The following is a 27,084-nucleotide window of genomic DNA, read 5'->3' as shown; positions in this document are numbered from 1 at the left end:
AAGTAGGCACCATATAAGCTTCCAAGTCAGAGAAGCAACCAGTAGTCCTACCCAGCTATGAAGCACAAGAACCATAACACCAACCAGAATGGCACGAGACCCTACGTGCTGCAGTAGTGGCATTTGTGCCTTGGCAGTAACCAACAGCTCTACAATTGGAATTTGGGTTCACTCAATAAGGGGAAGCTATATATGTCTGGTGCTGGAAACCTAGCCACTACTTTACTAAATCAATAAAATTCCCAACTATACTCTAAATATTTGTTCTTTTACCCAGAGAGTGTAAGTCTCACTCATCCCCTCATCAAAGAAACTTCTTTTTGTAACAGACAGGGACCATTAGAGAAAAACCAAAACTGATTAAAATACACAGAACAAATGGTCCCACCAATACTTATACAAGAAACAATTTTGGGACCTACAGCTCCAGGATCATTGTGAAAGAGGAGTTAGAAAGATTGTAAGAGCCAGAGAAATAGAAGTTTACTGTGAGATTGCATCTTCCAGAAAGGTCAGAGAGGCTATAGCCATGAAGTCTCATCAACATGGAGACCTAAACAAGACCTATATAATGACCAATGAACATGCTAATATGGAAAGGGGGAAACTCACAGGGCCTCAGCTCTATGCAAAGAACTACAGGTAACTGGGGGATTCTGAGAGTGGGAGAAATAGTCTTCCCCAGGAAAGAGCACTCAGATTATCTACCAAGTGGTCAGCCCTGAGATCACATGCACACCTGTAACATTATACAGGATGAGCATGGTGTGTGTGTGTGTGTGTGTGTGTGTGTGTGTGTGTGTGTGTAACCATAATTAAAGAAGCAGAAGGCATGAATTTGAGAGACAAAGAGGACTTGCATGGGAAGTGTTGAAGGAGGGAAAGGGAAGGAGGGACTGATAGAACTATAATTACAAAAAATAAAAATATTATGAATTTAAAGTCAGTAATAATAAAATAAGGGAGAGGTGTGTGTCCTACCAATTATGAAAGTTTATACAGAATAACGGTGAAAGTATCACTGAACTGTGTAAGTCAGGCAGGTAGAGATGAAATGAAGGTACAATACGCAGTTAAAGATGCATGGAGATTTAACACAGGGCACAGCGGGTCCTCAAAAAGGGGGGAGAATGACTGTGTGGTTTGCAAATAGAAAAAAAAATGCAAGAAAACTATACATACCCCCATGGATTAGAGACTTAAGAATGAGAGAACTCAGTTTTAAATATGTATTTTAAGACATGATAATGTGTTTAAACATTGAGTTATAAAAGGATTTAAGATATGGAAATGCCAAATATAGGGGGGATCCTAAATTCAATAAAATTATGTTCTCACACACATGCCCTAAAACAAAGCACAGAGCTGTCAGATATTTGCAAAGGGTTTGGTGTGCAGAAGTAACGATGACTGTCTGAAAGGAAAGCAAGCGGTTACAGGAAACAAATGCTAGAGCAGAAAGTTACCGTGTTACTTCCAGTTACTTCATTCCTGCAGAAAAGCAAGTATCAATGGCTGGTAGATACAGAAAAACAAGTTCAAACTTCTCAGCAATCAGCAAAATGAAAGATACATTCCTTTTAGATCGGCAAAGACTGAGAAATCTGAAGGTAACCTCTGTCACCAAGGAAAGAGCCCAAAGGGATGCTTACATCTCCTACCGCCAAACATCTGAATGTGCCCATCATTGCTGCATGCTTATATTTTACTGGCAAACAGTATGAGACATATGTTGATGAGATCACTTTAAAAATGATTTGTATGTTATCTAAACTAGCTGGACCACAGTACTTCAGTTTCAGAATTTTTCAAATCCAGGCATATTTACATAGCACTTGCCGAAAGTCTAATCCTCAAAAGTCTTGAGGATCTGAAACTTTTTGAATGTCACGTGGGCCCTTAAAAGTTAGCATTTCAGATTAGGGATGCTCAGTCCTCATCAGCACAGTTAATGGCCCGATAACTCAACAGAAAAGTCATTAGTCTGACTTTACTAACAGGACATTGGTATATAAATGTGCTGCTATGCAGTATATATCCACTATGCAGAAGTGGAAAGGCATAACCACAGCTACTAAGTTAAAAAAGAAAAAAAAGCAAATACTGCCATGTTTAGAAAAGCATGTGTAGGTACTGTTACTACATTGGTCATCTCATCGGGAAAAGCAGAGACACACAATGAGAATTGAACACGGCTCCGCTATAGGAAAAACCAAGTTCCAGCTGTCAGATTCAGATCTGGTAGCGGGTTCGTGGCTCTACACTACAGTCTTCAAGATGGCTTGTGGGTTACCATGCATTATCACTCATACACACAGAAACACATTAAATACCATGCCATGCATGGCACTTGGTACTTAGTAACAACTAAAGGTTAATTCTTGTTCCTCTACAAAATTCAGAGGCAGAATCAAAGAAGTAAGAGGCATGTACTTACCAAGACAGCACATCAAAATTATTAAAATGAAAAAGAGGGAAACTTTAAATGTAATTTTAAATAATTCACTAAACAATCAATCAGCAAAGCTTAATTGATGAAAGAACTTACCTAATGTGTCGCATTTCTCTTTAGCTCCACAAATGTCTTCCCTTAAAACAAAAGATGGTATTTTAAAAGATGTTTCAGAAAATATGGTTGCAGTGAGTCAACACAGAAAGAAGCTTTAATTCTACCAAGACTATCACCAGTCAGCTCCCGACCCCTGTCAGCACGCGCTCAAAGACTTTAAAGTCAGTCTGATGCCTCACTTGTGTGCCGCAGTGGGGAACAGATGCTCTGTGAGTCCATGCCGTGAGGATGAAGCTGCTTTCGCAGCCACAGTTTACCCCTTTCTGAGGACACCGGTGGTTGTGTACAATGTGTACGCTCTCGGAAATCAGGTTTTACGTTTTGCCTCTTCATTCCTAAATTTCTGGGTGTGTAGCCGGACAGCGCCCTCACCCACTTCTCTTTCTCCCTCCTATCTTTTATCCTTTCCTGTGAACTCTTGCACTTGATTTCAGCGACAATTCCGGCCAGAACCATAGACTAAGACGATGTGGGGAAATTAAGATAATCCGGCTTTCATTTAAAAAGGGATAAAATAGACTTTGATTTCAAGGTTCTGGAAGGCTCACTTTCCCTTGAGATTGGCCCCAAAGTGAAGGATTTCATTAGTAAACCATCCAATCAAACATCAAATACTGCGTCTCCCTGTGCCGTGGTGCAGAGACAAGGTGTGATTCAGCACTCAGTGATGGCACTTAGAAGGAGAAAATGGTTTTGTAACAGTGGAAGTTGTTCCTAGCAAGGGAAGCCTAGTGATTATGGCAATCTCTAAGAATCAAAAGCAGGGACAGACACACAGATGATGAGAGAGGACACACAGAAACACAGATAGAGGAAATGAGTAAAACTGCCCCTCGGTTTTACATGTATGTCAATTTCCATGTATTATTTCTAATGTTCTCATTCTGTTTCTAATGATAAGGAATATATTTTATTTAGATCATAGCATGACTCGTACCACAATTCCAGTCAAAGAAGACCAATAGAGTTCTCATAAATACTTTCATGTGTTCGTGAAAAGGAACCAGTGTAACCAAAAGATATCAGTTGTCATGACAGAATAGAGAAACCCTCTGTACAAGACAGTTTCAAAAGCCATTGTAACACGAATCTTAAAAGGCCTTATTAATAATAAAAAAAAAAAGCTTGGGATCCAGATATTGGGGTGAATGCTGAATGATCAGAGAAACAGAATAAGCCACATCTAACCTCACCTCGCCAGTTCCTCAGCTGATCTTATTTCCTAAGACTGAAAGCCTCTGAGTCCTCATCCAAATGGATCTCAGCTGAACTGCTGCTAAAAGCTAAAAGCTTTAAAAGGCTTAGTTCCTGGTCCTCACGCCTTATATACCTTTCTGCTTCCTGCCATCAGTTCCTGAGATTAAAGTTGTGTGTCACCATGCCTGGTGGTTTCCAGTGTGGCCTTGAACTCACAGAGATCCAAATGGATTTCTGCCTCTCAAGTGATAAGATTAAAGGTGTGTGTGCCACCATTTTCTGGCCTCTATGTCTGTCTAGTGGCTGCTCTGTTCTCTGACCCCAGATAAGCTTATTAGGCTGCACAATATATTGGGGGACACAATGTCACCACAAGCCATACCTGGTGATGAGAACAGCAGTGTCATGGTGGGAAGGGTGAGCATCATCTAGAACATTCTGAGTCTGTTGCCATAAGCAAAAGTTGCGCAAAGTGGTAGCTGCATTAAAGCTGATGACTGGTCCTTCCTGCGTAAGTAATGAACAACTCAGTGTCATGGCAAACGTTTCAGCCCCGTTTGCCTCCCAAGTTTACTAGGAATCACAGTTTATCAAACTGCATTTTTACAGGTCTCTAAAGAGTAACATCAGCCCCACTCTTTGCTTTAAGACGGTATGTGTATTTTAGCTTTGTGATTAAAAACTGATCTAGCACAATGATCAAATATTAAGGATTAGAAATCTAACTGTAAAAAATTAATGTATTTTAAATTCTTCAACATTACAATTATAAAGGTAAATGAGTGGATGTTTTCAGTTTCAATTTTTTTAAATTGCTGATTCATATGTGTTCTCTCATTCTATTCAACACCGTTGTCATTCCATTTTATTTCTACCACACAGAGTCTTTTTGAGACAGGGTCTAACTGTGCAATGCGGGGGCGGAGGGGGGGTCATCAAATTCGCTATGTAGACCGGGCTGGCCTTAAACTCACAGAGACGTGCCTGCCTCTGCATTCCAAGCATTGGGATTAACCGTGGGCATTACCAAACCCAGTTCAAATTACATTTTTTTAAGTAAGTCTTAAAAGATCACATTTCTAGTTAGACTTCTGTGATCTGCAGTTAGTCCCACCAAAAGCCAGCTACAACCCACAGCCCTCCCTGTATCCCGCTTCTTACCTGCTCACTGTGAATGACAACTAACTTCACAATCACTATATTTATAAGGTTCCCAATGCTTGAGTCCTTGTAGATTGCTGCAACCTGCAAATAGACACCAAAAGATGAGATGCCTGGGATGACACTTTCTTCCACAGCAAAGCAGAACTAGCCTTGAGTACCCGTTCTCCAGCGCAGCTACACACAAGAGTCTCAGAGAACCTTTATCAACGCCTGGACTCTGTCCTAACCCTTCCATCCCACCTGATGTGATTGGTTTATATCAGAATCTCTAGGGTTGAAACATGCACCAGCATCTCTGAAAATGCACAGGGATTAAATCATCCTCATGCGAAGCTAAACTTGAGAACCAGTGCCCTAAGCCTTGCTACCTATACCAGTCTACGGCTACATGTTTGCTTTTCAATATTCTAATTATACATGAATCCTTGGTTTGACTCTTGCTCTTTATAAGCATTGTGCTCATACATGACACATGTGCCTTTCACTGCACTCAGGTGTGTAAACACCTGTCACTGAATAACTCCAGGCAACAATGTTGAATTGGGACTCAAAGCAATGAGTAGCCAGAATGACCATTGATATTCAAGAGAATTTTAAAACATATGTACAGGGCAGGCTCTCATGCCTAGAACATGGCATGTTACAATAAAGTCCCTTACAGTGATTTCCTACTTAATAAGCAATAAATTAGCAAGAGAATATATATATTGAAAGACTACATATAAATTTAAGTTTAAATGCAGTAGGCCATTCAATTCTCACAAGTCTTGTGAGATATGAACTATTATAGTTTTCACTGTATAGATTAGGACACTAAAATGGAGAACTAGTGGCCTACAGAAGGTGAGGAGCTAAGAAGCTCCAGAACCCACCTCCATATGGGAGTCTAATTGTAGAGCTTCAGCCCTCCATGTTAGCGTGTGCAACAGCAGCACTTGGCCTCAAGTTCTTCCCAGGTCCATCTTGCTGCCAAAACTGTCTCACAGCTCTTTTGTACCTCCTTCCCTTCCTCAGTGATGCCCTAGGGGTCACGTGACCTGGCCTTGGAGAAGTTCTACATGGTCAGGAACCTGGGTTTTAGATCCGGCTCTGTGACTACTTTATTGTTCAGCTCTGGATTTAAACACACTTTAATTTCAATATTTACAAGCACACCTGAGGTTCAACCAGGTTGAACCCATCTGCCCCAATGCCCTTGTATATTGGATTAGCATTAATGAACCAATGTTAGGAGAGAGCTGTAAAGGACATGTGTTCTAAAGGATAAAATCATCACACAGCTGCAGAGATGTTGAGTTTAAAAGGTATTTTCATTGAGAATTGAAAAGCTAATATACACACAACTTATGAGACAAAAGCATTATCTGTAGTACCTCATGTCACTAGTTGGGCACAGTCATGTCTTCTCCACCAGGGGACCATGTTACAGGACAGATACTCCATGGCACACAGCAGGAAATGCTACACCAAATGCCATGTGATTCTGGCATACCACCCAGTTCTACACAGCCATGTGAAAGCATTGCACATTTCTATAGCACTGTATTTTAACATGACACATATCAGTGTTTTTCTTGAACTAATTAAGATGTATTTCATTTCTTTTTAAACAATGTTTGCTCCCTGGCATCAACACTTCTTACTTCACAGGTTTCAAAAAGTAATAAATATTATTTCATATAGCTGTAATAAATGAGTCAAGAAAAAATGTTATAAGCTATATTTTTCATATCCTTAGGAAAAATTCTAGGCAAAACATATTTGATACAAAATGTGAAACATATTTCTATCTCTTAGTCATTTACAAACATTTGGAAAATAACCCCTATAGAACACTATAGCAAAAATTCACATATGGCTTACATCGAGGCCACCTTAATTACAAAGTTATTTATAAAATTCTGATCCCTACAAACAATTTATTTTAAAAGGACACTGTTCTTTACTTGTTCAGAAAGATCTTTTTGTTTTTAAATCTAAGATGATGCCATTCCCCATCCATAAAGAGAACACATGCAAAGAATCAAGGCTTCATAAAACACCAATCATAGCAAGGGAAAAGCGCCATGCATGAAGTATGCAAGCGTATCATTTGTGTTCATTGCAGTGTGGTTGACATTTTCTCCATCTTAAATAACAACAGTAAAAAAAAATTACACAAGGGATTAAAATAAAATGTATAAAGTTAATGTATAAGAACATTTTTACTCTATAAGATACCTCTAATAATGTTAACTATGCTTCCATAAATAAGGCTAATGTCCTGACCATTTAACAATGTCCCTTAATTGGTATTACTAGATGTGTGGGAGTGATGTGCACACTCCCACATATCTGGTGTGAGGGAATGGCTGAAATACAAGGGAGGGTACAGTTCTCTAGCATCTACTAAACATTTAAGGCTCCTTACAGACTATATCATTTAATAGAGAAGTAAACATATCAAAGAAAGTGCTCTAGCTGCCATCGCTGTGGGTTATTTTATAATACATATGCAAAAACCATCTTAGCCTGATGCTGTCATCTCAAGGATAAAAGATACAGGACAGCAAATAATGTACTATTTCTACCTGTTTAACATTCTTATTTCATTAATTGTACTATACCATAATTGTGTTCTTCATCAGTAATATTAACCCCAAGCATGTTTGAGATCACTTAGAAACCACTAAGTTGTTTTCCTAATGTAATACTGCACTCTAACAAATAAATTATATGGCACTCGTTATTTCTCACTGAAGTATTGGAAAAAATTGCTTGTTCTGGATGGGTAATATTGAATAATTTTCTGTCAAATTTTGTGTATATATATATATATATATATATATATATATATATATATATATATACCTATTTACTTAATGTAGTTATTTTCTCAATTATAGGTAAAATTTAACACATACACACATAAAACCTTATCATCACTTTGAATTTTCTTTAAATGAATTACATATTTCAAATCAAATACTATTTTTGGCTCTTCCTAAATTACTATAATCAAAACATTATTAATAAGCAGTGTTTGAAAATGTAGTTGCTGTCTTCTAAGGTGCATAGAAAGATCACTGATTTTTGTAAGTTCATTTTGTATCCTGCCACTTTGCTGAATTTGCCAACTGTGTCTAGAAGCTTTCTTGTAGAATTTTGGGGGTCTCATATATAATAATCATATCACCTGCAAATAGGGATAATTTGATTTCATTTTTATTTTTATCTCTTTCATTTTCCTCTCTTGCCTTATTGTTCTAACTTGTGCTTCCCACACTATATTAGAAAAAAATAGGGATGGTGGGCAATCCTTTCTGGTTCCTCATTTTAACAGGACTGCTTTGAGTTTCTCTCCATTTAGGATAATGATGCTGTGTGTCATATAGCCATTATTATACTGAGGTAAGTTCCCTCGAGCCCTATTCTCTCTATGATTTTTATCATGAGAGCATGTTGGGTTTGGTCAAAGGCTTTTTCTGCATCTCTTGAGATGGTCACGTGATTTTCATCTTTAGGTCCACTTATATGATTTATTATTTTCACTGATTTGTGTATATTAAATGAATCCTTCATTTTCAGGGTAAATCAAGGGATGATCGTCTTGATTTGTGTTTGTATTCAGTTTACTATTGGTTTGTTGATGATTCTTTGCATCTATGTTTATCAAGAATATCAGTCTATAGGTTAGAGAGGTGTGAGTGTGTGTGTGTGTGTGTGTGTGTGTGTGTGTGTGTGTGTCTTTACCAAGTTTGGATGTTAGTAGACCAAGTTTGGAGTGCTCCTCTTATTTTTAAGACTTAAGAAGGATTGACTGTAGACCTTCTTTGAAAGTCTGGCAAAATTCTGCTGTGAACCCATCTGGGCTTAGACTCTTTCAGTTAGAAGGGTTTTTATTAGTCTCTTCCTTGGTTGTGGGTCTGTTTAGATTGCTTTAACTTTGGTAGTTATCAATAAATTATATCAATCAATAAATTAATCTATTCCTTCTATATTTTCCAACTTAACAGAGTATAAGATTTTATATCATAGATACATTCCCATTTACAATAGCTTCAAAGGCGTAAAATATTTTGTAATAAACCTAACCAAGAAGGTGAAAGAAAACCTCTACAATGAAAACTTCAAATTTCTGAAGAAAGATTGAAAACCACTTTAGAAAATAGAAAGACAACCCAACTTCACGAATTGGTAGAGTCAATATTGTAAAAATGACCATCCTACAAAAACCAATGTACAGATTTAATGCAATCCCAATCAAAATACCAACAACATTCTTGACAGAAATAGGTGAAAAATCCTACAATTTATATGGAACTAGAAAAGACCTCAGATAAGCAAAGCAATATTGAGGAAAAAAAAATACTAGAGGGATTGCTCTTCCAGACTTCAAGATATACTATAAAGCAACAGCAATACAAACAATATGGTACCAAAGCAAAAACATGCAGAACAATGGAATAAAACATTAGGCCCAAAATGAGCACCCACAACTACAGCCATCTGATTACTTGACAAAGAGGGGGGGGGGAAACACACACTGAAGAAAAGCTTGCATCTTCAACAAATGATACAGGGAAAACTGGATCCACATCCAGAAGGATGAAACTAGACTCATGTCTTTCATTCTGCACAAATATTATATCCAAGTGGATAGAGATCTCAGTTTTAAACCTGAAACATTAAAACTGCTAGAAGAAAACATAGGAAGTACTGTTATGTAAGATATAGGAAGGGACTTTCTGAACAAGATTCCATTTACAGAGGAATTTAGGTCAACAATCTACAACTGGGATCTAGTCAACTAAACATCTTTTGTATAGCTAAGGAAACAATCAAACACGATGAAGAAGCCCACAGAATGGGAAGGAATCTTTGCCAGCTACACATGTGACAGAATATTAATATCCAGAATATACAAAGAACCCCAAAACAAAGAGTCAAGGAAACAAATGATCCAATTAAAAAGGGGTCTAGGGATCCAAACAGAGAGTTCTCAATAGAAAGAAAAGTCACTACCAAATATCTCAAAAAGTGTTCACCATCCTTATGAATGGGAGAAATTGAAATCATGACAACTTTGAAATCTCATCAAGGAATCCTCTCTTCACAGCAAATGGAGACCATCACAGAAAACGACAACTGGACACAATGCTGAGATGTTGCCCAGCCCAGTGGATACATCTACATCACAGCTCCTGCACCTACAACTCAGAGAACACAGCAGAAGGACAGAAAAATTGTAAGAGCCAGAATATTAAGAATTCTGCTGTGAAACAGTTTCTCCTAGAAATGGCCATATAAGTAAGACCAGAATACCAGAAATATCAATAGACATGTTAATGGAGAAGCGGGAAAAACTGGTAGGGTCCAACCCCTAGCCTAAGAACTACAAGCAACTATTGATTACTAGGAGGAAGAAAATTAGCTTCTCAAAGCATGGTCCCTTATTGGCTGTCCAGTGTAGATCGGTCAGTCTTGAAACTATATATGCACACAAACCACAAAAATGGACTTGCAGGTGCAGACACACACAGATATACTCACACAGACACACACAAACACGTGGACACACACACACAGACATACACACTCACAGACACACACATACACATATACATGATCAAGAAAAAGAGGTTATACACTTAAGTGGGGAGCATAGGAAGGATTAGAGCTAGCTTGGAGGGGTTGGATGGTACAACTCACTAGATCCCTCTTCAACTGGAGGTACCCGTGGATGATAATGGAGACAGTAATTCTCTACATCTCTAGAACTGTTTTGAAAATGGACTTCAAAAAGATTAAACACATTGACCAGATCTGATAACCTCTGGTCTGACCACCTGTCCTACTGTGCTGAAGATTCAAGTTTTCAAGAAGTGTGAGACATTAAATGCTAAGCCTAAGAAAGCTTTAGGTTAAATCCAGAGAGTCCATCACCCTTCTCCTAGGTTTCCTTTTATTTGTAATGTTGTTTACAACTTTTTAAACCAACAAATATATGTATGGAACCTTAACACATACTGACTTTCCTACATTTCACTTAACATCAAACCCAGGTGTGCAGAGTCTTCTGAATTTGGCCTCTGGGGCGGGGGAGGCACCCACACATGCCTAACTCTCCCCTACATGTTTCTTCCACTCCGCTCACAACTTGAGTGGTGCCTCTTCTCAGCCCTGTCACATCTATCACCCTAAAATGAAACCTTTAACACAGGATGGCCAACAGCACCATGCAGGTCCCAGATCCTGCCGAAATCTGTACTCCTCCTACTGAAAACCTTGGAAGTGCCTGGCTTGTTGTTTCAAGGAATATCAGACACAAGAGTCTTTTCATGGAGTAAAAAAAAAAGGTCTGCCTTGCTCTCAGGAAGCTTCAAAATGTCCAAGCTCCTTCAAAACCTATAACATTAACTGATTTTTATATACAATAAAGATGTCAGGACTTTTATTGAGTATAGAAATATTACGAAAATGGTTCTTCCACAGTTCCTGGTGCATTCCTTTGCTTTCTCTAGTCAGCATTTCTAAAGATCTGCCATCAGTGGTCTTTTATCAACCACACTTCAAACACCACCATCTTTATAAAATCCAGTGTTTTCTTTCAGTACCTCTCTGTAGACAATCTTCTTAACAAATCTCACTTTCTGGTTTTTGGTTTGTTTTTTTGGTTTTTTTTTTTTTTTCGAGACAGGATTTCTCTGTGTAGCTTTGTGCCTTTCCTGGAACTCACTTGGTAACCCAGGCTGACCTTGAACTCACAGAGATCCGCCTGGCTCTGCCTCCCAAGTGCTGGGATTAAAGGTGTGCGCCACCACCGCCCGGCCAAATCTCACTTTCTTATCACTAAGTTTATCCAGTGTTCCCTACATATGATTCAATGTTTTACATGGTAAATGACATCCATTATAATTATTACATATATTATAATTTTCATTAGAATGCCCATGGATCACACCCACACAAAGATAAATACAGGGCTACATAATTATTTTAGATTCAGAAGTTAAAAAAAAAGTACCATCAGTATATGCTTATATTAGTAATCTCTGTCTTTTTTTTAAAATCAGTTCAAATTCATGTATGGGTGTGTAGTACAATTTCAGAAATTAGCTTTGGATCATCTGTTTTTATCATAATGTACTGTATTCACAAAAATTATTATTCTATTTTAACTACTTGTTCATCGTTTCAGTAAGTTGACTGAGCACCCACTTTGTATGGAGTACTATATTTAGGCAACATCTAACCTGATATAATTTCAAAGACTTTAGACAAAGTGTCACAGGTAAGGAAAATGAGAAGAACTTAGAATCTTCACAGTAACATTAACTGGGGAATTCTACCTAAGGAAGCTGGCAAGGTTGCTCTGGGATATCTTTCTGTATGCTGTGAATATGTGTTGCTCTGACTGGTTGATAAATAAAGCTACATTGGCCTATGGCAGGGCAGGATGGGGCCAGGTGGGAAAATCCAAAGGAGATAGTAAGAAGGGAAAGGAGAGGCAAGGGAGATGCCATCCCACTGTCCAGGAAGCAACATGTAATGGCACAGGAAAAGCCACAGAACACATGGTGACATATAGATTAACAGAAATGGGCTGAGTTCAGTTGTAAGAGCTAGCTAGCAAGAAGCTTAAGCCATAGGCCATTGGCCATACAGTTCTTAATTAATATAAGCCTCTGTGTGTTTATTTGGGTCTGAGTGATGGCAGGACACAGGAAATCTTACAGCTACACAAGGTCGCACAGACGTGTCTTGGACAAGTCTTTGCAATAGCACAGGCCTCAATTCCATCCAGGCAGAGACATTTCTAGCCATAAAGTATGTCCCTAATAATGCTGAACCTGCACAAATAAGTGACTGACTGTATTTTGTCAATTAAACCTGGACAACTGGAGCATGAGATGGGGTGATTTTTGTGAATACTCCAAAACAAGACTAAATTCAGGGATACTCAGATGACAAAGGTAAGCTGATGTATGTGCACACATGTGTATGTATGCATGCATAGAGTTGACATGTTTCTTCGTGATACTGGACCTTTGGATACCAAAACCACCACTGTTCATCAGAGAGTCTTAATACCAAAGCAAAGACTCTTGTAGTCCACACATCCTAAGACAGCTCCACTCAAAGTGTGTCTATAACTCAAAAGATGGTGTGCCAAAGCTCTGATTAAGGGGATATTAATAGTAGTCAAAGACACACCCTCTACCATCCATGACAACATATGGAGGTTGTACTGTTCAGATTCAAAGATCAATTACACAAGGATATTCTCTGTCACTAGAGGGCAGAAGCTATTCACATAATGAACACTTCAAAAATCCTCTGAGAGGCGGCAAGACAAGATTTTTCAAATATAAAAGCTGCCAGATTAACAGATGAAATTCTGGCTTTAATGAAAACACAACTTGCTCATGTTTAGAGTTTGGAAAAACATTTTTAAATTATATATGAAAAAATATCAAATGGGACATTTTAGATGATGTAAGAATTCTATTAAGTTGTGACTGAAGGGATGGCTCAACATTTAAGAATACGTGCTGCTCTTGTAGAGGACACAAGTTCAATACCCAGGTCAGGTAACTCAGGACCACCCCAGGGGATCTCCCTCTTTTGACCTCTAAGGGCACCAACACACTCACAGCATACACACAAAATAATAAACATAAAATAAACCTTTGAAAAGAACCCTATTACGATACTTACAATTGACATTAGGGTCAGCACATAGTGCTGCAAATTCTGCCCGTGATGATGAACCATCTTAGCATCGGCTGTAACCATAACTTCCACATATCTTGGGTATGATAAAAAGCGTTTATTCCTGGAATGTAACTGAGTCCTTTCACCTTCCAATCCGAACACCCCTTCCTTCTTTATGTTAACGTCTCCAGTCACGTTGCTGACATTAGGAGAGGGCAAAGCAGTTTTCTTCACTTGATTTTCTGGAAAGAAGAATAAACTGAAGTCATTAAACTGGATGGGATTAATATATTGCACAAAATAGAGCGGCCGCAACACAATCCTTGCACTGAATGGCATCTGCTGTGGGATGATTTGTATGTCCTGTGGGAGCCCTTCTTGGGTTCCTTGTGGCGTTACCCAGCAGGTCCGTATAGAGGATGATTAGGACCATGGGCCTGAGTGCAGGTGTTTGAGATGGTCTGCACTTGGCTGTGCTGGGGGATGGTCTGTATGTCAAGTTGCTCTGATTGGTCAATAAATAAAACCTGATCGGCCGTGGCTAGGCAGGAAAGATAGGCGGGACTAACAGAGAGGAGAAATAAAAGGACAGAAAGGCAGAAGGAGACGCTGAAGCAGCCGCCGCCATGACCAGAGACACTGCAGCTGCCACCATGACAAGAAACATGTGAAGTCGCCGGTAAGCCACCAGCCACGTGGCAAGGCATAGATAAAAGGAAATGGTTAATTTAAGATATAAGAATAGTTAATAAGAAGCCTGCCACGGCCATACAGTTTGTAAGCAATATAAAGTCTCTGTGTTTACTTGGTTGGGTCTGAGCGGCTGTGGGACTGGCGGGTGACAGGGATTTGTCCTGACTGTGGGCAAGGCAGGAAAACTCCAGTTACAAATGGCACCCGAACGTGGGGCTAAAGAAAAAAAGGGCTAAAGAAAAAAAGGGAAGAAAAAAAGAGGGACTAAAGAAAAAGGACAAATGAACAGGGATAAAGGCCGGTGTTATGAAAAAAAAAATACTAAAGACAAAGTCCCTTAACCAAGAGGCGCTCCAATAAAGTGTGATCTGAGAAGAATCCTCGCGTGGTGGTAAAGAGGATTCAGAACTCAACACACGGAGTGGTGACGTCGGTAAGTTCTCCAGGAACGGTGACGTCGGTAAACGCCCCACAGTTCCTAATTCTCTCTCTCAAATGAGCGGCAGCCGCTGGTTTGAGTTACTGGCGGGTTCCTGGCATGTGTGCTTGACCTGCAGTATGGCGGGAATGAGGCCTCTGCAAGTGGCACATTAAGCTGCGTGGTGGATTTAGCCTTTGCTAGTTACAAAACAAAAAAGGTTTCTGGGCTACACGCTGCTTGGATAAAAGCACAGACCCACGATGGCTCCCAGAGCTGGTGGAAAACGTACCACCGCCATGTTGGGAAGCTGAAGGGGGCGGAGCCAGCAGCCACAGAGCTGTTTCAGGCTTAGAAGGCTACAGTTTAAAGCAATAAGTTTGCAATAAGACAGATTCAGATGGAACAAGACTTTAAATGCTTTACAATGTGTGTAAAAATGTACATAGGCTTGGAAGAGAGAGGAAAAGGAACATAGACAGTTATATAAAGAAATAGAAAGTTTAAAAAAAAATAAAGTCTTTAAAGAGAAAGTAAAAGTAATATAAAATATAAGCCATGTAAAGATGGATATCACACAGAGAGTTTGGATTATATTGTCTTTGGGATTTTTAACTGCAGAAAAACATTTGATCGTAAAAGATGTTGAGTTAAACCAATATGTATATATTAAAGATATCTTGACTTTAAAATTTGGATATAAGGATGTGTTACTTTGGAAAGGAGACTCTGCTTTTGTTTTCACAGAAAGCCAGAGGCTATGGATTTGTTCCAGATTAAGATACATCAGGTTTGACCAGCCAAGACCACCTGAGAGGTCTCTGATGACACCATGGCCCAGATGATCCAACATCCAGAATCATTTCAAGGCAACTGGCTCAGACGATACGGTCTCACGGACTACTCCATGATCATAAAATATTCTTTGTGTCCCCATAAGATACAGTGCCCCCCTCCAGCAGGAAGTAGTTAAGAGAAGCTATGCCCAAATTCCCAAATATACCAAGCTGGCTTTGGAGATGTGTAAAAGTTAAAACCTTCCTTTTTAAAAAAAAAGAAAAGGGGAAGTGCTGTGGGATGATTTGTATGTCCTGTGGGAGCCCTTCTTGGGTTCCTTGTGGCGTTACCCAGCAGGTCCGTATAGAGGATGATTAGGACCATGGGCCTGAGTGCAGGTGTTTGAGATGGTCTGCACTTGGCTGTGCTGGGGGATGGTCTGTATGTCAAGTTGCTCTGATTGGTCAATAAATAAAACCTGATCGGCCGTGGCTAGGCAGGAAAGATAGGCGGGACTAACAGAGAGGAGAAATAAAAGGACAGAAAGGCAGAAGGAGACGCTGCAGCAGCCGCCGCAATGACCAGAGACACTGCAGCCGCCGTCATGACCAGCAGCATGTGAAGACGCCGATGGGCCACCAGCCACATGGCGAGGTATAGATTTCTAGAAATGGGTTACTTTAAGATATAAGAAAAGTTAGCAAGAAGCCTGCCACGGCCATACAGTTTGAAAGCAATATAAGTCTCTGTGTTTACTTGGTTGGGTCTGAGCGGCTGTGGGACTGGCGGGTGATAAAGATTTGTCCTGACTGTGGGCAAGGCAGAAAAACTCAAGCTACAGGCATCACCAGGAGCATCACTTTTCATTATATGTAAGTGATTTACAATGCTCATATTTTCAGAGCTATTTGAGCAACACTGACTCTAAGCTTTCTTTTAATGGGTCTGATTATTAAAAAAAAAATTTTATTTACCAAATATATGTATTTACCAATGAGTGGGAAATAAGGATGAAGAAATTCCTGTCTTTCTCAATAGGCAAATGAGTTAAGTCGCTGCTAGGACTTAGTCTTATTACATAGCAGTCACATTTTCTCTGGTGACTTTTCACAGAATAAAGAAGAAAACAAACTTTCATTATGCAATATGTGAAAGCAGTACTAACCCCCGTCCCCAAAAAAAAAAAAACCTTCCAACAGGCAGCAACTCAAACCAGAAAATCAACTGTTGATAAAAAATTTATGATAGTGACAACATGTCTGGTGATTTTCATTGTTTGCTTATGTAGAAAAGTAGTAAGCCCTTAAGGAAAGGAACTACTTTTAAGTGCTACGTAAAAAAATCAGCATTTAAATATTTGATTTTTTGTGCTAATGCAAAAGGTTCATGAACAACATGGCTGTGTGTGCTATTTCTTTTTTCCTTCAGAGTCTCCTCTTTTCTACTTTCATCTTCAATTCACTTTCCTGAAATTGATGGGTGGTTTTATTTTCAACAGGAAAATGGACCAAAGGAGTTAGGTAAAAAGAAATGAAAACTTCTGAGTCATTTATGAACCAAATAATCAACAATCAACAAGATTTTGTTGCACTATCACCACACACACACACACACTGCATCAGTGAAATGGTTCACTTCATTTAAGTATGAATGGAGTTCTGTGGGATAGCAGACAATGCCATTAAGCACTGTTTCCATTATCTTCAACATCTGTCTTTTGTATTACTGTGTCCTTAGATATGAAAACCCTGTTATCTTTCCCCTGCGGTTCCTCATTCACTGATTATCAGTGGACAATTGCTGACCTAAAGGAGTTCACATATAAACTGATAGACATAAGTCTCTGGCTACCAGGAAAGGCTGAAGGTTTATGTGTCAATACATTTGTTCATTTGTTTCCAGGTTAGTGGAAACAAACTTTTACTGAGCATTTTATACACATCAAGAATGTTTAGGAAGTGAGGCACACAGAGCACCTCATAAAGCTTACAAGCCAGAGAAGGGAACAGAAATACAAAATGAAGGATAAAATTATAGGCTCTTTAAGTGCCTCAATAATAATTCAACCAAGTGACAAATTAGTTTATTCCACCTACCAGGCTGGCTAACATTCAAGTTGGTGATGCCAACCCCTGACCTAACTTCTTTGAAAAGCCATCATGAAAGTTAGATGTGCATCCACCCCATGGACTGTAATCCCATAACTCAGCAACATCCACTGAGCCACATGAGGTCTTCACAGCATGTACAGAGATGACAGGAATAGATTAAGGACCCCAGAAATGCACCCTCTCTGATACCACCAATTGATCCTCAGCAAGGCAACCAAAACCACTCAATGTACAAAATGAACCAAAAATCAATTAAACACCTAAAAGAAATGCAAAAACTGTAGAACTCTTAGAAGGAAATGTAGAGATGTTTTGCATGACTTTTGATTTGCAATGAGTCCTTGAATGTGATACCAGAAACAAAAGGAAGAATGATAAAGCTGGAGAACTGGGACCACGCCACACAAAAACCCTGAAAAGGAAGCAACGAAGCATACCCCTTATCTTATAAGAAAGGCCAACAGCCACATGTAAACTCAAAGGTACTGTACCTTTTTGTTAATCATCAATAAAATACTGATACATAGCAATGGGTTTCAAGTCTAGAAACCTGGCTCCAGAGTGAGTGTTTTCAATGACTGCAGGAGCTGTGTGCCAATGAGGTGTAAAGAAAAAATGGAAGAACACCATACTTAGCCACCAACACTATACTATCCACACATATCCATTTACTTATACGCCATTTGAAATAATCCTAAGAAAATATAAAGCTATGGAAAAATAACTGAACAGTTTATCCAAATCTACAAATTCATGTTTGATTGGCATGTCTTGCCACTCTAAGTGAGTGAGAAAAGTTAAACATAGCATACTTTTATGTGGGCAAAAATTAAAATTAAGCATATAGTTTTGAAAGACATATGTTTACAACAATGCTACCTTAAAAAAAAAGTCAGAGAGATTAGAAATTAGGAATTGGAGTAATGTTTGCTTCAGCGGCTGCAGGAAGTGGATGGGTTGATGGGAGGGAGTGGCAGTTATCTTCCAGCCCTTTATGCTGTGCTGGCTCATACACACAAATACGTAGAACACAATGAACAGTCCTCAGTAAATACATTAAGCTGATTACCACTACATCACTATGTCAGCCGCCATGACTCTCATATTCTGTCGTTCTGGTAATGCTAGATAAAGCAGTAAGATAAAATAATTAAACACACAGTATGAATATTAAGGAAATAGTTTTCCAACTTTTTAAAATTTGATCTAACACATAAAAAACTTCTGTAGCTAAAAATCCCAAACGACTCGATTTAAAACTCTATAAATTACCATCCTGAACACATACAAGAAAATGAATAAATAATAGAAATGAAGTAGTCAGAAAGGATGAACTGAGCTTTTGAGCAGGAAGAAGCCCCTCCAACACTCAAAAGTAGGAACTCTGGTGGTATTTAAATCTTGATCCCATTATTTGGAATTTTTTTTTACAAAAATATTCAGTACACTTTTGTGTATTTAAACTGCATATAATGGGCCAAAAATATATAGGAATACACAGCCCAACAACTTTAACCATATGGCATAAGAGGCGAATAGAAAAATGATTAAATAGCCAGGCAGTGGTGGCACATGCCTTTAATCCCAGCACTTGGAGGCAGAGGCAGGCAGATCTCTGCGAGTTCAAGGCCAACCTGGACTACAGAGTGAGTTCTAGGAAAGGCATCAAAACTACACAGAGCAACCCGGTCTTGAAAAAAAAAAAAGATTAAGTAATTACCTTAATGTCTCAGTGTTCTTTAAATGATTACAAGTTTACATTGTTATAATTTTAAAAATAAAATGGTAAATACTAATATAATATTTATTAACATTCCATAAGCTAAAAAAAAAAACTACATTCTATTGCCTTTTCTAAGTATTCATGCCCAAGCATTATGACTAATGATGATAAAGTGACCTCTGTAAATACCTTACGTAAATGACCATTACTCAAAGCACGTTTGCCACCCAGCATAGTGACACATATCTGTAATGCCAGCACTTGGGTGACAGGGCAGAAGGATCAGGAGTTTAAGGCCATCCTCAGTTACGCAGCAAATCTGAGACCAGCCTGGGCTACATGAGACTCAATCTCCAAATACCAAAGTACACTTGCCAGTTCAACTACATCACTCCTATGCAGTGCTTTCCTTTCTATTTCTGTTCCATCGAGTCAAAGACTAAAACTGGTTCTTGTCCTTTATTAATAGGAAGCGCATTACACCATGAAACCAATTTAGACCCACCCTAACCACAGCAGCACCGGTATCATACTAGAACATAAAATCTTTAAAATTTATGCCAGCAACAGTGCCCCATAGCAGAGTGTTATAACTCAAAGAGGACATTTAAATTAATAGTTAGAGGAATGTACATTGCTTAAAATTATGACCATACAATAATGTGATTAGAAGCCCACATTTCTACTTGAATGTCTGACTGCTTCCTCGTTCTCACAATTTTCTTCCCCAGTTTTCAGCTTCTGGGGTCTACAAATGTCAGCAAACAGCTTCCTAGTGCACACAACTCATCACAACTGTACACCACCAATGTTTGTCTGTGCTGCCCTCATTCTGGGATCTAGCCTCCTTTTCTTGTCCTTTCTCCTTCAAATGCTCCCTGCATTGCTCTTATTTTTAACTGTGCACTATTTTATTTATCTTTTGAAATTAAATGGCAATCACTTTTTGAAAAGCATCATGCTCTTAAACTCATCTAGGTATTTCTCATCTTAGAATTCTTAGAATGAAGAATACAAAATCAGATTTACAAAAGCCTCCCAAATGCTCTAGCCATCTTCTATTATCTGTGTCTCCATTCATCTTTAAGTTCACTTCTAAAAATAAGGAAATGTTCTCTCATTTCATCTTCACTCGAGATGAGACCATGTATATCCAAACTAGAAGACTCCCCACAGGATAAATTCTAAAGCCCTTCTCAACAGCTCACCACTAAGTAGCAATTCCTCATCCAGCTTCGAATTTCCCAGAGAGTGAGAGCACTGTTGGGCAATATGCTCTTCTAAGGTCGGTAAATGTTCACAGAGAGTAGGAAAACGATTAAGATAAAGATAATAGAGGAAAAAGACAATGGGGTATGGAAGAAAGGAATAATCTGAAGAATAAGACAGGAGTGCTTAGTGGCTATGACTTCAACATAAGGATAACACTAATGAGATACATGACGGCATCAGCTCAAAGACAGAGCCGCTGCCTCAGACATATCTGTGCACAGGCTGATGTGTATTTGACCAGAAGAAAACTATTTCACAATTCTCCAAAGCACAGAACCATTAAGTGAGGGCATAAAATCAAATTAGGTTTAATCTAGCGTATCAACGTTTGAAATCACTGTTGAATGCACCAAAGCTTAGAGGATTGTAAACTCTTTGAAATGAGGTATGACCATATCAGATATTATGTTACCATATTTCCTCATGGTGGAAGCTGTATTCTGGATCTATAATATGCCCTATGTTTCCATGCTATTGAACTAATACTGTCAATAGCAACAATACCCATGTTTACTGTGTTATTTATTAAGTGCTAATTCAAGCCACACATGTTTACCTCCTTAGTATTAACAAGAACTCTCTATGAAATAGACACTACTATTAGTATCAACTTATTAAGGAGGGCACTTAGGAAGAAAAAGTTACGTGTGTTATCCACGGTAACATAGATAATAAAATAAAAACCAGGGGAATTATTTTTTTTCACTTTTTTATTCATCTATTTATTTTATATCCCAACCACAGCCTCTCCCCATTGTCCCCCCCCAGTGCCTCTCCTCCATCATCCCCTCGACCCCCTAATCCCGTCCTCTTCTGTCTCCATCCAGGAAAGGGCAGGTCTCCTATGAGTATCAATAAAACATGGCATGTCAAGTTGCAGTAAGACTAAGCACCTCCCATGTATTAAGGCTAGGCAAGGTGACCCAGTATGAAAAGTGGGGTGACAAAACCCAGAAAAGGAGTTGGAGACAAGCCCTATTCCCACTGTTAGGAGTTCCACAAGAGGACCAAGCTACACAACTGTAACATATATGCAGAGTGTCTAGGTCAATCTCATGTAGGCTCCCTGGTTGTCCGTCCAGTCTTTGTGAGCCCCTATGAGCCCAGGTGAGTTGATTGTATGAGCCTTTGTGTGGTGTCCTTGACCCCTCTGGTTCCTCCTCCTCCACAGGATTCCCAAACTCCGCCTAATGTTTGGCTGTGGGTCTCTGCATCTGCCTCTATCAGTTGCTGGATGATGCCTCTCTGATGACAATTGGGCCACGCACCAATCTGGTTACAGGAGATAGCCAGTTCAGGCCACTATTGCTAGGAGTCTAAGCTGGGCTCCTCCCCATAGTCTCCTGGGAGATTCCCCTGTGCCAAGCTTCCATAGGGGCATTATTTTTAAAGTAAAGGTATTCTATATCATAGAAACATGAAGATGTATAGGTCTCTAAGATTTCTTGTTATTGAAAATCTCAAGAACATGAACAACTATGGGTTATCGTTTGTGTATGTTTAATGCTTAGTTTTGAAGAATTTCACAAATCAACACATGGAGTCCCATCTGGTGGTTGATATATTATACACCCCAATAAACTTATCTGGGGGTCAGAGAATAGAACAGCCACTAGATTAGACATAGAGGCCAGACAGTGGTGGCACACACACCTTTAATTCCATCACTTGGGAGGCAGAGATCTATCTGGATCTCTGTGAGTTCAAGGCCACACTGGAAACAGAGCCAGGTGTGGTAGCACACACCTTTAATCCCAGCACTTGAGATCTCATGTCTTTGCTTGGGAAAGACACACACCTTTAACCCCAGGAAGTGATGGCAAGAAACAGAAAGATAGAGTGAAGACCAGGAACTAGAGGCTTTTAGCAGCAGTTCAGTGGAAACATTTTTGGGTGAGGACTCAGAGGCTTCCACACTGAGGCTGAGGAGTTGGCAAGGTGAGGTTGGCTGTGGCTTGTTCTGTTTCTCCGATCTTTCAGTTTTCACCCCAATATCTGGCTCCAGGGTTTTGTTTTTTTTTTTATTAATAAGACCTTTTTAAGATTCGTGTTACACCATCTACTGGTAATAAATACACGGAAGATTGTGGGTTTGTCTCTGTGAGATAAAAGAATGATTACAACATCAGTCTTCCCTGCAGCCTTGGATCAGTTACCATTCCTGGACAATTTTTAAAACACACAGGCATGCGACATGGGCTGAGTGACATTTTCATAGCCAGCAACTGAATAGCATAACAAAGGAATGAACTCAGATTTCCTCAAAATAGGCTTTTAAACTGAATGCCACATCACATGGCTCCGCGAAAAGCCATACATGACAACACACCGAATGAGGAGAATTTAGCACTAGCGTCACTGTGGAAAATGTTGCTTCTTAGAGACTGAAAGAACTAGCCGCTCATCCCCATGAAAATAACATAGAGCTGAGCTAAGACACAGACTCAAAGGTGGGAGGTCTACTGAGGACAAAGGTTTGAGACCAATCAACTACTATTATTTCATCCAGTGGTCCTAAATGAGCATCCTTAAGTGCTCTTTCTCTGATTAAAGAAGTCCCCTTAAATCCATAGTTTTCTTAACTTACTAAGAATTTTCATTATGAATAGATACTGAAATTCATCAAGAACTATTCACTTGGGGCGAGAGGACAGACTTGGCAGTTAGGAGAACTTGCTGCTTTTACAGAAGATCTGAGTTCTGTCCCCAGCACCCATATCACACAGCTCATAACCATCTGCAACATCAGCTCCAGGGGATCTGATGCCCACTTCTGGACTCCTCTGGTATCAAAAACATATATGGTACACATATATAGATTTAGGTTAAAAACTCTTATACATATATAAAGTGAATAAACTATTTTAAATATTACTTCATTCCAAAGATACAAGAGTGTTCAACACAGGAAAAATAAATCATTTTGATATATCACATAAGTGGCTTCAGGAGCATAAATCACATGATTATCTCAATACATGCAAAACTCACCTTTGACAAACTCAACAAGCCTTTCTAAAAAAGAATTCTCAGGAAAACAGGGCTGGAGAGAATGTATCCCAACATACTAAAGACTACACATCACAAATCTAGAGTAAACATCATGCTAAAAGGAGAGAGTGGAACACATTCCTACTAAAATCAAGAACAAGTCAAATAGTTCCCATTCCTATTTAATATGGTGCTATATGTCTTAGCTATAACAATAATAGAAGAAAATGAACAGAACAAAAGCAGGGTAGGAAGGAGTCACAGTATTCTTTAAGAATATCTTAATAATTACTATTAGATTCTAGTTGATAAAAATTAGAATCTTTGCTTACTTTTCATGAGTTTAAGCAGCAAAGACCCAAAGAGTCAGATTTACTTCACCAAGCACTGGCAACTAACTTATGTGTTTTGGGAACCAGAAATAAAGCTATAAAATAAGTTTCATGGCTAACTAGTGAACCGTAACCACAAGAGAACACACAGAGGTAAATTATAAAAGAATTGAATATCAATTTGCAATAAACTGAGCCTCTATAAGTCATAATTAGTGTGAGAGCCAAAAATTAATGACCCACTATCATTTTATCTCCATATATCCAGAGCACCCAGATATTTATTTAACTGGCTCATATTTAGAACAAAGTGTTGTTATTTTTTTAATTTGAGAAACCATAATATGTGGTTGGGGAAGAAAAACATTACTTCAAATGAAATCTTTAAGGATAACTAAATCTAAAACAGGACAAAGGGAATGCGCAGCAGCAGATCTCTCTAAGGAAGTTAAGTGGATCTAAGAAAGGGTAATATTCAGATCTACCTAGTTACTAAGTAAATAACCAATTGCAAATGTCAGAACAGGAAGCAATTGGATCTAAAGCAAAGACTGAAACATGTTCCAAATGAAACAGAAGAGAAGAGCAGGTGTGTCAAGGACTTCAAAGGCTCCTTAGCCACAGTTCCTCTTGCTCAGGAGATCTGATCATGAGCCTGGCAAGGCCACATGGGCCGGAAGACACCAGATTTCCCAGCCACAAACAAGAGGGGCCAACTTTATAGCAACCAAAGCCTCACGCTCAAGAGGTAGAGCTGGATCACTGGGCCAAGGTGGCTGGATAGACAAGCCAGAATTGGCAAGCCCCAAGTTCAGTGAGTGGGCTACTCTTCACACACATGAGGATTTCCAAGGAACAAATCTTTCTTCCGATTCACAGTGCAGTTCTAACCAATTCTTATCTTTGCTGTAATATTAAGGACTCAAAGACAACAGAAGTACATGAAGTTAGAAAAACTCCATTAAAAGCCATGGCACTCTCGGGTGTCCTCACCCTCTTGGCGCTCAACAAATGCTCTGTGGGTCTACTCCATGACACAGAGAAAAGTGGGTGACCGAGACCTTGGGTAAGGCTCACGGGATCCCATCTGCCCACTGAGGAGGAACAGTAACAGATGTACAATGGAGCTCAGAAACTTTGTTTCATTTCGGCAGACACTCCCAGGTTTCTTTCCCCTTTGCGTTGTGTTTACTTCGTGTTGCTGGTGGCATTTGTGGGGTTTTCGTTTGATGTCTGATTACATTTGCATTTCTTTTTGGATAGCCCCTCTGCATCCACAGGATTGTACCTCTGCCTTATCTAGGCGTGAGATTCTGGTGTCCACAATGGCTGGGGTTAACCAACAAATTTCATTTATACCGCCTTAGTGTGCACAGTGGCCTCTGACCTTGGAAACAATTTAACCTAATTCATCAAGAGTAGAGTTGAAATGAATTAAAAATGAATTTAAAAAAAAGTCAATTTTTGTTTAATTGTGATGGGCCATGTACTAAACCTGTAGCTTTCACCTCCTTAAGGAATTTTCTTGAAGATTCAGCTGTTGGAATAGGGAAGGTTACTGAAAGTTTCTGAACAAAGATGAGAAAGAAAAAAAAAACATCTTGTATAAGATTTCACTAATTATATTCACAACTCTTCACTTTTACTAATAAAGTGATAATTAGTAGCTAATAGTTTAGGTCACTAACTGATTGCCTTTGTTAATGGCTAAAAATGTACATGTTAATTGAAACTAAAATTGGAGGGATCTATTCATGAGAATAGATACTACATTTATGTTTTGATAAATATTATACAGAAACATATATTGTAATTAACTAAAAAAAACTAAATTCCAGTTATCCAGTTGCTTTTCATTTATAATTTTTATCATATGCCTTTAGTATGAAAAATCTTTTAAACCAAAGAACCTAGCTTTTTTTGGAGCCTTCTCTTGATAATAACGAATGTTGAGCATGAATATGAAGGCTTGCATATCCCTGCATCACGCATTATGCGTTCAGAATGCCCCTTAGGGGTTTTCTTCTTACAAAGCCACACAATTCATTAAACAAGCTGCTCCTGAATAGTCCACTGGATCTGGCAAGAGCTGCGCTCCGTAGTGTCCCATTGTGAAGCTGCACACACATTTGTGCTGTCTTTGAAGTCATAAAAATGCAACCGTTATGCTCATATTAGAAGCAATGGAAAAGTTTCTGTTAAGTCAGTAGATGTAAAGTACAACCTTGGTCGCAGTGAGGGCCACACCAAACGGCAGTCTTCTAACAGCAAAAGTTAATTAAGAGTGGATTCCCAGAAAAAAACCTTCAAAGGCCTACCTATCATCACATCCCACAATGAGCAGCATCACAGCATTCAGAACTATAGTTTATGGATAGTTCAACGTCAAAGAAATCCTTCCTGATCCCACTCTTTGTCTTGGCTTTGTATTGGATGACAACTGCAGCTGCCTTTTCTTAATGTTTTTGTATGTCACTATGTGAATAACGAAGATCCATTAGTATATGTAGACCCAAACCTAACTTTTGTACAAAGTACAAGCAAAATATTTTATCAGCAATAGATTTATCCTGTATAGAAATCCATGACTCCTAGATCCTAATACATTATAAATATTCAGTAGTCTGAGTTTTATCAGAAAAGGAGGATGAAAATCAACTCTAACACATTGCTGGATCTAAACATAGCTTTGTAAAGGAATATGGGATTCCCTAGCATCTGTGTGTACCTCCTGGAGACAAAGATGATGGGGAAGCATTGTTTCTCATATCAAAAACCTGAAAATGACCCAAAATGTCACTGGGAAAATGAATATTGGTGCCATGACATATTCAAACAAGTCAACACTTCATAGCATGAAAATGGACACACTGCTGTGACATACACCAAAACAAATGCACCTGAGAAGCAGGCTGAGCAAAATGGTGGTTGTGGAAACCTGCAAATGACATGCTTCCTTCCACTAAGGAGAGGTAGAAGCACATGAGGCAGAATGATGTTTGGACTGGTGTTAAGATTCCATTGAGAAAAAAACTTAATCACCATTTCGAATAGTATACTGAAATAAAACTTGTCTATGGTTGTCCACTATAAATTCTCTATACTGAATGCATATTTTGGACTTTAATTTGCTACAGAAA

At 38.9% G+C, this 27,084-nt stretch overlaps 1 protein-coding gene across 2 annotated transcripts in view; it reads right to left on the bottom strand.

Moving 5' to 3' along the window:
• The window catches only part of Adamts20 (ADAM metallopeptidase with thrombospondin type 1 motif 20), a 134,226-nt gene that overhangs the window by 90,164 nt on the left and 16,978 nt on the right, over positions 1–27,084 (bottom strand). For both annotated transcript variants that reach the window (XM_028869289.2, XM_037197414.1), the window contains exons 4-7: positions 13,631–13,869; positions 4,928–5,011; positions 4,149–4,273; positions 2,549–2,589 (exon numbers count right to left, since the gene is read on the bottom strand). In XM_028869289.2, the coding sequence (XP_028725122.1) occupies positions 2,549–2,589; positions 4,149–4,273; positions 4,928–5,011; positions 13,631–13,869 (489 nt within the window). The remainder of the gene's footprint in view (positions 1–2,548; positions 2,590–4,148; positions 4,274–4,927; positions 5,012–13,630; positions 13,870–27,084) is intronic.

This window comes from Peromyscus leucopus, chromosome 20 (assembly GCF_004664715.2).
Source record: "Peromyscus leucopus breed LL Stock chromosome 20, UCI_PerLeu_2.1, whole genome shotgun sequence".
Lineage (NCBI taxonomy): Eukaryota > Metazoa > Chordata > Mammalia > Rodentia > Cricetidae > Peromyscus > Peromyscus leucopus.
This window is presented reverse-complemented; position numbering and strand designations above follow the sequence as displayed.